Here is a 10,701-nt window from a genome sequence, read left to right as displayed (position 1 = left end):
ACAAAACCAATTTTACCATAGGCTAATCGATATAAACAAAAGTTAAGTTCCTACAGAATACAATGCATAGTTTCACTTAAAGTCACAGTTTCCAAGAACTTACCAACATTAAATGAGGACTTGTTATATTTAACATTGTAACATAATTAAAAGGAATTCTAATTCTAAGCAGTTGGTTCACACTGGAACACCACTGGAGGTATACTGCTTTGACATAAAAGGGACTGATCTTCCCGATCTGTGAGCTCCTATGTCTGCTGGAGTATACTCCCCAACTGCTCTATATGCTTATTACTAACAAGTTAGGGATGTATAATTTAAGGCATTTTTTTCTTTAAAGCATAATAAAAACATTTGGCAGTACCTATGAGACACACTTCTTGATGAAATGTGAGTAGGCAAGACATTTATTCATTTATAATATCTCAGTGCAACGTGTGCCTACAGTATACATGGTAAACTCACAACTGGTCAAAACTAAAACTTTTTACAATGTACAATACATGTAGGGATGTTAATTCAATATAAATGTCACATGTCTCCCAAATATCACCCAGGCTATTTTTAGTATTTCTTAAAATATGCAAGTCAATATTATCAGAGAAACTAAAAGTAAATCCCATTATTTTATCTATTAAACTTATTTATATTTCTCTAAAGGCTCTTAAGCTTCTAAGAAATGAGATTTATATCTATTTCTAGATGTTAGCATTCTGGACTGACTTGTAGGCTGTGGAAACACAAGACAGAGTTGTCACATGACTATATGAAATTGGACTGGATTCTACAGGTGAGAGAGAACATTGAGAGATAGAGGAATCTCATATCACTTGGATTTTTTCAATTTCTTAAATATTAACCTATGTCCTGTTAGAATTCATACATTTCCCTCCCTTTTCCTAACCTGTGCTATCAGGGTCATTGTTAGGTTTATTAACAATATTTTGCTTCTACACAGCAAAACATTTTATAGCATTCAATATAAAGGTAAATATAAAAAATATCTAGGACAATCACAAGTTATGCATTACAGTAATTGTATTCTCATACCTTCCTATGAAGTCCACATTTTAGAAAAATATATTATTGCATACAAAACCACAAACAGGCATTCTGATTTCAGCACATTCTTACTCAAAACAGTATATACAGTCCTAGTAGAGTCAGAGCATAATACAGATCCACACACGGGGTTTTGTGGTGAAGGTCCCAGATGTACAACAATATATATACACTTTCGTATCACACCTCTTGGCAGAGGCTTTCTCGTTTTCTCTGCAGGTATCAAGGGTCTTTCATGCCAGCGAAGGGGAAACAGAGGGTACACAGATGACGGTGTTCTATCCTAGGCCGCTTCTTCAGCAGAGCAGTCAATTCCTGCATAGGTAAACTTCTCATAAAGCGTGGTATTCACGTAGGTCTGGAAGAGCAAGAATGGTTCAGAGACATAGGCTGCCTTGGCTCCACCTCTGCCAGGAGCAGTTACAGCATTACCCTGGTTTTATTAGTTTATTTCACCTCAAACACTAAGTACTTGGGAGACACATTTCTGTCCTTAATCCCTCTGTTGTATTTGATGATCTTCCTTCTAAAATGCATCCCTTGCCTTTGGGCACCTCCGAGCCTCTCTTTCTCATGATCTCTCAGTGGTTCCCCCTGAGATGTTCGGGTTCTCTAGGCCCCTTCCTCTGTCCATGTCTCATCTTCACATCTCCCTGTGTGATCTCTGGTTGAATTACCACTTAGATTTGGAATGTCATTGAAACCTATTTCTTTAACCTAGATTTACTTGCCTTTTGAACCTCAGATCAGTATAGTGAACTGACTTTTAGAACTGTTTATAGAATTCTTGACCCTTCCCAATTATTTTTATTAACCACCCTGGGCATATCAGGAATTCCAGTTGAAGAGCTCCTGCTTTGAACTCTTTGTGTGCCCATACTCACCTTTCGTTCTTCTAACATTCTGTTTAAGGACACCAATATCTGGGCAAATGATGGCCTCTCATAAGGCTTCTCCCGCCAGCATTGTCTCATTAGATCATACCTTCAAAAACAAAGAATTAAAGGGTTAACTCTATGACTGTGCATCATGCTGAGCATGGCCCAGTGCAGGGCAGGAAAAAAGAGAATGTAGCCACTCAGTGCATAGTCCGAAGCGCAAACAGCAGAAGACAAAAGTACAGCACCTAGGAAGTTTCTGTTCAAGTCCCATTTCTGTACTTAGTGCCCACCCTGGGGCCTGCTCCTGCTTGTTCTTGATCTCTGCTATTCTGATCATCCAGAAAGAACTGGATTATGTGTCTAGGGCAGCATTTCCCTTGGAATACCGCATCTCTTAAAATGTTAGCGTCTCATTAAAGAAAAGCTTCATGCTCAAATCAATTTATAGGATGCCACCTATTGCATCTCCCTCTTAGACGGACTCATAGAAGTTACATCATTAAAAACAAAAAAGCCCGTTTAACTGGTTGCTGTAAACTGAATGTTTGTGCCACCCAAAATTCATGTGTGGAAGCCTAACCCCCAGTGTGATGGTATTTGGAAGTGGGCCCTTTGGGAGGTGATTCGGGAGTGTCTGTCTTCATGAATAGGATTAATGCCCTTACAGAAGAGGCCCCAGGGAATTCCTTTGTCACTTCTGCCAAGTGAGGACACAGCAAAAATATGGCCATCTGTGAACCAGGAAACGGTTCGTAGACACCAGCCACCAAATCTACCAATGCTTCAATCTTGGACTTCTCAGCCTTCAGAACTGTGAGAAGTATTTTCTATTGTTTATAAGCTATCCAGTTTATGATATTTTGTCATAGCCTGAAATGACTAAGACACCATTATTAATAGTACCCTCTTTCACTCTTAGAAGTGGCCCCATTTGAACAATAAATTCTTTGTTTAACCTAGAGCCTTGCACTCTCCAAATAATGCCAGTTAGGCAGCTTCCACCTCTGCTAGTTCTGGGAATGGTGGCATCACTACAGTTAATCATTGTTCCCCTTGAAATAATTCTTACTCTTGAAAAATAATCTTAGCAGAAGCAAGATTCCATAGAGAAAAATCCACCTTCCTTAATGAACAATATTAAATCTCTATCCCCAAAGTTAGTCTCAAAGTTTCTTACATTTATTTATGAACAATTTCATGAATTTAGTTCAGATCTTTTCTGCATTCATTGCCCTTCCTCATTTCAATGTTCCCAAGAGCCATTACTTTAAATTACTCCTAGATTTTTTTTTATTTCAAAATGTTAAGGAAGTACAAATGCTTTTGTTACATGGATACCTTTTATAATGTTTAAGTCAGAGTTTTCAGTGTGCCCATCATTCAAATAGCGTTCACTGTAGCCAACGGATAGGTTTTTACCCCTCCCTTCCTCCCCCTTCTTGATTGCCAATGACCTTTACATCTCTCTGTGCCCATGTGTGCCGATTGATTATGAGTACATGTGGTATTTATTTTTCCATCCCTGAGACACTTCACTTAGGATAATAGTCTCCAGTTCCATCAAGTTGCTGCAACAGACATTATTTTGTTCCTTTTCATGGCTATGTAGCACTCTGTTGTTTTTGTGGCTAGTAGAACTGGTATATATATACCACATTTTGTTAATCTACTCATGAGTTGATGGGCACTTAGGTTGATTCCACATATTTTCAATTGTGAATTGAGCTGCAATAAATATTCGAGTGCTGGTATGTTTTTGATAAAATGAATTCTTTTCCTTTGCATCTATTGAGATGATCATATCGTCTTTGTTTTTGCTTCTATGGTGAATCATGTTAATCGATTTGCATACATTGAACCATCCTTGCATCCCTAGGATGAAGCCCATTTGATCATGGTGAATTTTTATGTGCTGTTGAATTTGGTTTCTTAGTATTTTGTTGATGATTTTTACGTCTACATTCATAAGGGATATTGGTCTGCAGTTTTCTTTTTTTCTGCGTCCTTTCCTGGTTTGGGTATCAAGGTGATACTGGCTTCATATAATGAGTTAGGGAAGAGTTCCTCCTTCTTGATGTTATGGAATAATTTCTGTAGGATAGGTACCAGTTCTTCTTTGTAGGTCTGGTAGAATTGGTTCTGAATCCATCTAGTCTAGGGCCTTTTTTGTTTGGAGATTTTTTTTATTACTGCTTCAATCTTGCTGCTCATTATTATCTGTCCAGGATTTCTATTTCTTCCTGATGGTGGTTGTCTGTTTTCAGGAATTTATCTATTTCCTCTACATTTTCTAATTTATGTACATAGCGATTTTTATAGTATTCACAGATAATACTTTGTATTTCTGTGGTATGACTTGTAATATCTTTTTCATTTCTGATTGAGCTTATTTGGGTCCTTTATGTTCTATTTCTGGTTAATCTAGCTAGAAGTCTGTTGATTCTTATCTTTTCAGGGAACCAATTTTTTCTTCTGTTGATCCTTAATATTTTTTTAATTTCCATTTCATTTAGTTCTGTTCTGAGCTTTGTTATTTCATTTCTTCTGCTGGCTTTGGGTTTGGATTGCTCTTCCTTTTCGAGTCCCTTGAGGTGTGACATTAGATTGTTAATTTAAGATCTTTCTGTCTTTTTGATGTAGGCATTTAAGGCATGAATTTTCCCCTTAGGTCTGCTTTTGTGGTATTCCATAGATTTTGATAGCTTGTGTCCCTTTTGTTGTTCAGCAGTAGGTTCTTTAATTTTCATGACTTTGTGTTGATTTGGGTGTTTCTCTTAGAATTGATTTCTAGTTTTATTCCACTGTGGTCTGAGAAGATACATGATATGATTTTGATTTTTTAATTTGATGAGACGTGTTTTGTGGCCTAATATGTGATCAGTCTTGAAGAATACCCCATGTGCTGATGAAAAAATAATGTGTATTCAGTAGTTTTAGGGTAGAATGTTCTGTAAATGTCTGTTAGGTCCATTTGTTCCAGAGTTTCATTTAAGTCCAGTGTTTCTTTATTGATTTTCTGCTTTGATCTTCTGTCCAGCTCTGTCAGTGGAGTGTTGAAGTCCCCGGCAATTACAATGCTACTTTTTATCTCGTTGCTTAGATCAAGTAGGATTTGCTTTATGAATCTGGGAGCTCCTGTGTTAGGTGCATATGTACTTAGGATTGTTATTAATATGTGTCTTTTTGTTGAATTGCTCTCCTTACCATTATTGATTTAAAGTCTATTTTGTCTGATATGAGAGTGGCTATTCCTTTCGTTTGGCTCTGTTTGTAAGGAATATTTTTTTCCATCCCTTCACCTTGAATCTATATCAGTCTTTGTAGGTTAGATGTGTTTCTTGGAGATAGCAGATATTTGGGTTGTGTTTTTTCATCCATTCAGCTGGACTATGTCTTTTAAGTGGGGCATACAGACCATTCACCTTGAGTGTTGGTATTGATATGGTTCATCATGTTGCATAATATCTTATTGTTTTGTTTTCCCTCTTGTGCTATGGTTTTTTAAGAGCTGTGAGCTTTAAGTTTTGGGTAATTTTACACTGAGGAGTATCTATAGTGCTAATCCATGTATAATGCAAGTCTGAGTATTTCTGGTTGGGCAGGTCTAATAGTGACAAATTCCCTTAGTATTTGCTTGTCTGGAAAAGTCTTAATTTCTCCATCATTTATGAAACTTAATTTTGCAGCATACAATATTGGCAATTCTGTTAGAAGACTGAAGATGGGGCCCTCATCCCTTCTGGCTTGTAAGGTCACTGCGGAGAAGGCTTCTGTTTGCCTGATGGATTTTCCTTTGTTGGTTAGTTGTTACTTTTGTCTTGCTGCTTGTAGAATTTTCTCCTTCATTTTGACTTTGGCCAAGTTCATGACTATGTGTCTTGGAGAGATCCTGTTTGCAATGAATGTTCCCAGTGTTCAATGACCATCTTATATCTCAATATCTGAATCTCTGGCAATACCAGGGAAATTTTCTGCAATAATTCTCTCAAATAGATATCCCATGATTTTTGCTCTTTCTTCTTCTCCCTCAGAGATACCTATAATTCATATATTAGTTTGCTTCACATAGTCCCATATTTCTGAGTGATTGTTCAGTCCTCTTTATTCTCTTTTCTGCATCTTTGAATGACTGTATTAGCTAGCTCGAGTCGTGTCATCAAGCTCTAAGATTCTTTCTTCTGCTTAGTTTAGCCTGTTGTTGAAGCTTTATGCTGTATTTTGAAATTCCCTGACTCATCTCTTTAAGTTCTATTATATCCTTTCTTACGGTGTCTAGCTCTTTAGCAACTTTTGTTTTTCATTGATCTCCTGAAATTTTTTGGTGCTTGTATTGGTTTTCAACTTTCTTTTCAATTCCATTATCTTATTTGCCATCCATATTCTGAATTCCATTTTTGATTTTGACAGTTTCTTTTTGGTTGCGGTCCACTGCTATAGATCGACTGTGATCCCTTGAGGGTATCAGACTGTTTGGTTTTTTCATGTTGCCAAGTTCATTTGCTGGTTTCTTTTCATATGAATCTTCTTCTCTCAGCTCAGGGCTGATAGGTTTGCAGGGCACCTGTTCTCCTTTGCTGGGAACTCTCCTACTTAGTGAGAAGGAGGGGAGGTCGCTAGATGGCGCTTTTGTATCCTGCTCCAGAAGAGTGAGGGGTGGGTGCACTGAGAGCCTCAAATGCAGTTATTCTATTTTGTCCCATTCCCCTGTGATTATCACAGTTTATGCTGGATGATCTTTGTGCAGAATGGTTGGCTGTTCCCCAGACCATTGTTGGAAGCTCGAATGGGGCACTGGCTGAGACCCTAGCTATGGAGGCTGGCATTGCAGGGGATTGCACTGCCCAGGGTCTCCCCACAGGGGTGACAGTGTAAGTTGGGCGAATATATCTAGGCAGTGGTTTTGAGTGTTTGTGCTGTGGGTATTTGCTTGGACTGGATTCAGATGCAATGGCAGCTTGAGGCTGGAAAGTCCCTGGCAGAGCATTAGACTGTAGGGCAGGCCCAGGGGGCAGTGCTGGAGCCTCCTGGGTACAGCTGCACTCCCAGAACCTGTGGTGGAGCCTGGGGACCTGACAGAAATGCTGAAGCCTCAGAAGTGGAGCAGGAATAGCACTGGAGCCAGACCTGTGGTCTGGAGGTAGAGCAGGAGTGGACGGCAGCAGAATGTGGAGCTGTGGGCTAGGGTTCTCCCCCGGCACAGGTCCCATGGAGGCAGTTGCCACAGGGCTTCTGAGGTAGTATCTATGGCATCTGAGACGCCTGTTCTGTTCAAATCTCCCAGTCACAGGGCACAGCACGGAAAAGCATCCACTCTGCATCCTCCTTGCCAGTGATCCCTGTGCAGTCCTTGAGCCCTGTACCCGCAAGCTCAGAATGGCATCAGTTGTAAAAACCTGGGATCAGTAGCCACTAGATGCACAGAATCCAAGCATCTCCTTGATCAAACCAGAGGTCTGTGCTGGCACTAGGGGTCCCCTCACAGCTCAGGACACAGGGTTCTCTCCTCTTGTCCTTCCCTACCTATAGATACCTCCCCCAGGTACCTTCTGATCTTGTTGAAAGAATCACCCCATCATCTTCACTCGGAGTGTCCCCTGTCACTTCTCTGGGGTTTTACACTGCTCTTTCCAAGAGGAACCATCTGTAGTAGGCATCCACCTGCAACTTTGGATCCTCTCCTTGAGAGCAGCATGCATGGGCTTCTTCTTGCCCCTCCTAGCTTTCTCCTCCTTGCCCATTACATAACAGTCTTAGCATTAGGGACCACCCGCATTTTTTCAACTATTTGGGATCTGTGTGTGCACGTGTTATGTATGTATCAGGTGACTTCTTAGAGTCAGCCTGTCCAAGAATCACATAGGGAGAAGGATAAGATAAAATTACCCCAGGGTAAGGCTTGACTTACACTTCGTCATCACAGTTCAGGGGCTTCTCCAGTCTGTAACCCTGGGGAAGCTTCTCATAGAGCTCTGCACAGGTCATGCCACAGTAGGGGGTGCCTCCTGGAAGACGGGAAACAGAGCCACTCTCAGTTCTCTGTGGCACCCAAGGCAATGCCTCCTGCCCAGGGGCTCTAAAGTCAAGAGGCCAGGAGGAATCAGGGCATGTCAAGGGAGCGTGAGCACCCAGCATGCCTCCCCTTGCAAACCCACTACACAGCAAAGCTGGATTTACATTAAAGACCACACTAAAGTGAGATCATTATTCCTTCAGTGAAAAGGTCTGCTGCAGGCTTCTTCACTTACAGAGCTATCACTCTTTCCTAGGTCTGCCTACACACCGCATGTTTCTTATACCAATGCATTTACCTTTTTTCTAATTGGAAGTCTAATTATGTTATGCAATTCCTACTTTATTGACAAGTTACCAATAAAACAATACATGTTTATTATTAGAAAACCTTGAATACAAAAAATGCATGATGAAAAAACTCAATAGATTCTATTACCTTTCTGTGTAGTGCCTTCCAATTTTTACAATATATGTATAAAACTGGGGTTATAGAGTATGTGAAATTGTTATCTTTTTTCCCACATGCCTTAAAAAATAGCCTTCATAAATGTGACTTTAAAAGAGACCATTATGTAACCATTAAAAGTTATAGAAGTAAACCTGTTGCAGCTCTATGACATCTTTGTACAAGCAGAGACAATTAGCCTATAATGAAGTTCTTGGCCAATAGGTCATTATTATTAAATACGACATTAGGTATAGGAATTTCAAAAAGAAAAATGTGGAAATAAATACTCACATGTGGAGACCTGTTTCTGTTCTAAAGTCACATCGGTAGCACCACATACGAAGGGTGTCCCATGGACTTATGCTATGCAGGAGTAGTGGAGGGTCCCACTCCCTTTGCCTAGAGTCTCACCTGGTAGATAAACATACTCACCCAAGCTGACAATCTCCCATAGTAACACACCGTAGGACCACCTGCAGGAGGGACAAATGTGAAAGCAATAATCAGCAAACCACTCAATTTTTTTGCTCAAAAAGCCAGGGTGACCATCCTTTCTGAGAGAAGGAAATGTTACTAGAATAAGGCCTTGCTCACAGCGTGGGTTCCTCTCCTCTTAGCCAAATGTGAGGGTTACAACAAACAGTGTTCACTTTGCCAGAGCCCCCAAATCACTGGAGTTGAGAGAGCAAGGTGGTACTGTGGAAAACCAGTGAAATTCGAATCCAAACAGATCTGAGTTAAATCCTATCGCTACCACATAATACCGCGTGACCTGGGAGAAGTCACTGAACCATTTAGAACCATAGCATAGCGTATTCTTCCAAAAGTGGGGACACCCATTCCTGCCTCAAAAGTTATTCAGAGTAATATCTAAAGGGCACCCTGCAGTGAGGACACAGCAACTGCTAGCACCCTCCTCACCCCCAGGCATAAGCAAAACCCCTTGGACAAATCACCACTACCCACTGGGCCTCGGTTTTTCCTCCTGAAAATAGGGTACAAGGCAAGATAGCCTCTCAGACCCTTCCTTCCACCACCTGCCTGTGATTTATCACTGCAGGTTGCATGCAGAGATGGCCCCACCGTCTGGTCTTACTTTTGTCCCCACCACCTCCGGCCCCCGGCAGCTATTCTGGGCTGCTTCCTCTGATCTAGGTCTGGAGAGGAGCCACGGGAAGGCCAGCGTGCCCCTTCTTCCTCCTGAGGTCAAGAATTCTCAACGTGAAGCCTCTCCTCCACACGCAGAGGGAAACTCAAAAGCTGCCACCGGTGCTTTTACCCTCTGGAAGCTGTCTATTCTGTGGCTTCATTTACTCTATGAATTTGTTTCCTGGACTTACTGGTTAGCTTTATTCCACAGAGGTACAGCTTATTCTTGTTTTTTAAAAACTTCTGTTGGATATATAATTTTTCTGGGGGAGAAAAATGCCTCGGCAATAAGCAGCTTACTCACACATCACTGTTGGTTGTATACACGCTGTAATTGAGTGACTCGATCGCCATCCAGCGCACTGGGAGCCTTCCCTGGAGAGAACAAAGTAAGAAGCCACTTAGGGCAGGGACGCTTCGTGGGCTGCCAGTGTGCCTGCAGTATGGCTCTCTCAAAGGCCCCAGGGAACCCTATTTGGAATTCCGCAGACAGAAGGTAGGACGGACTCAGGAATCATTGCTTTGTGTATGTCCCAGCTACAAGTGTGTTTTCACATTTAAAGACGTGCAAACAGTGTAAGTCCTACTCACCTCAAGGGGTCCAGCCGTTTTATATGAATTGGAATATGTGTGCGCACGCACATTGGGGTTACTCACCTCATGGCTCTCAGGGGCGCCCAGGGGTTTGAAAGGGGAGACAGGCACAGAAACTGAGAATGTAATTGTCATGTGGGAAAGGGTGATGGAGAGGCCAACTGTGGCTGGAGGTAATGGATTTTCCAGAGGAGGGGATGTGCCAGCTCAGTTCTGTAAGATGTGCCGACCTCATCCGGTGGATGGAGGAGGAGAGAGAGTTCAGGTCAAAGGGAGCAGTGTGCAGACATATCAGCAGAGGTTGCGTAACTCACAGCCAGTGCGGTTCACGTTGGGTTTGGAGATAGGACAAGAGACTCATGCTCACCCTTAGGGCTCCTGGCCCTGATTCCCTCCAGGCTGCCCTCCTCTCGGCTTATGGAGTCCAGGCTGGGCAAAATGAGATGTGAGTGGACATTGCGAAGATTGACTTGGGAGTTTTATATCTACTTTCCCCAAATTCTCTACAGTTTGGGGCTCCCTTTTTAACTTCCCGCCCCAAGGATCATATGGTTT

At 41.6% G+C, this 10,701-nt stretch overlaps 1 protein-coding gene across 1 annotated transcript in view; it reads right to left on the bottom strand.

Moving 5' to 3' along the window:
* Nucleotides 1–704: 704 nt before the first annotated feature.
* The window catches only part of TEK (TEK tyrosine kinase, endothelial), a 63,880-nt gene continuing 53,883 nt past the window's right edge, over nt 705–10,701 (bottom strand). Inside the window, exons 18-22 of the mRNA XM_012646480.1 lie at nt 9,857–9,927; nt 8,836–8,876; nt 7,849–7,945; nt 1,947–2,046; nt 705–1,420 (exon numbers count right to left, since the gene is read on the bottom strand). Coding sequence (XP_012501934.1) covers nt 1,346–1,420; nt 1,947–2,046; nt 7,849–7,945; nt 8,836–8,876; nt 9,857–9,927 — 384 coding nt within the window. The 3' untranslated portion in view covers nt 705–1,345. The remainder of the gene's footprint in view (nt 1,421–1,946; nt 2,047–7,848; nt 7,946–8,835; nt 8,877–9,856; nt 9,928–10,701) is intronic.

The sequence above is a fragment of the Propithecus coquereli genome, unplaced genomic scaffold (genome assembly GCF_000956105.1).
Source record: "Propithecus coquereli isolate 6110/MARCELLA unplaced genomic scaffold, Pcoq_1.0 Scaffold106, whole genome shotgun sequence".
NCBI lineage: Eukaryota > Metazoa > Chordata > Mammalia > Primates > Indriidae > Propithecus > Propithecus coquereli.
The sequence above is the reverse complement of the archived record's forward strand: the minus strand, read 5'-3'. Positions and strand labels throughout refer to the sequence as shown.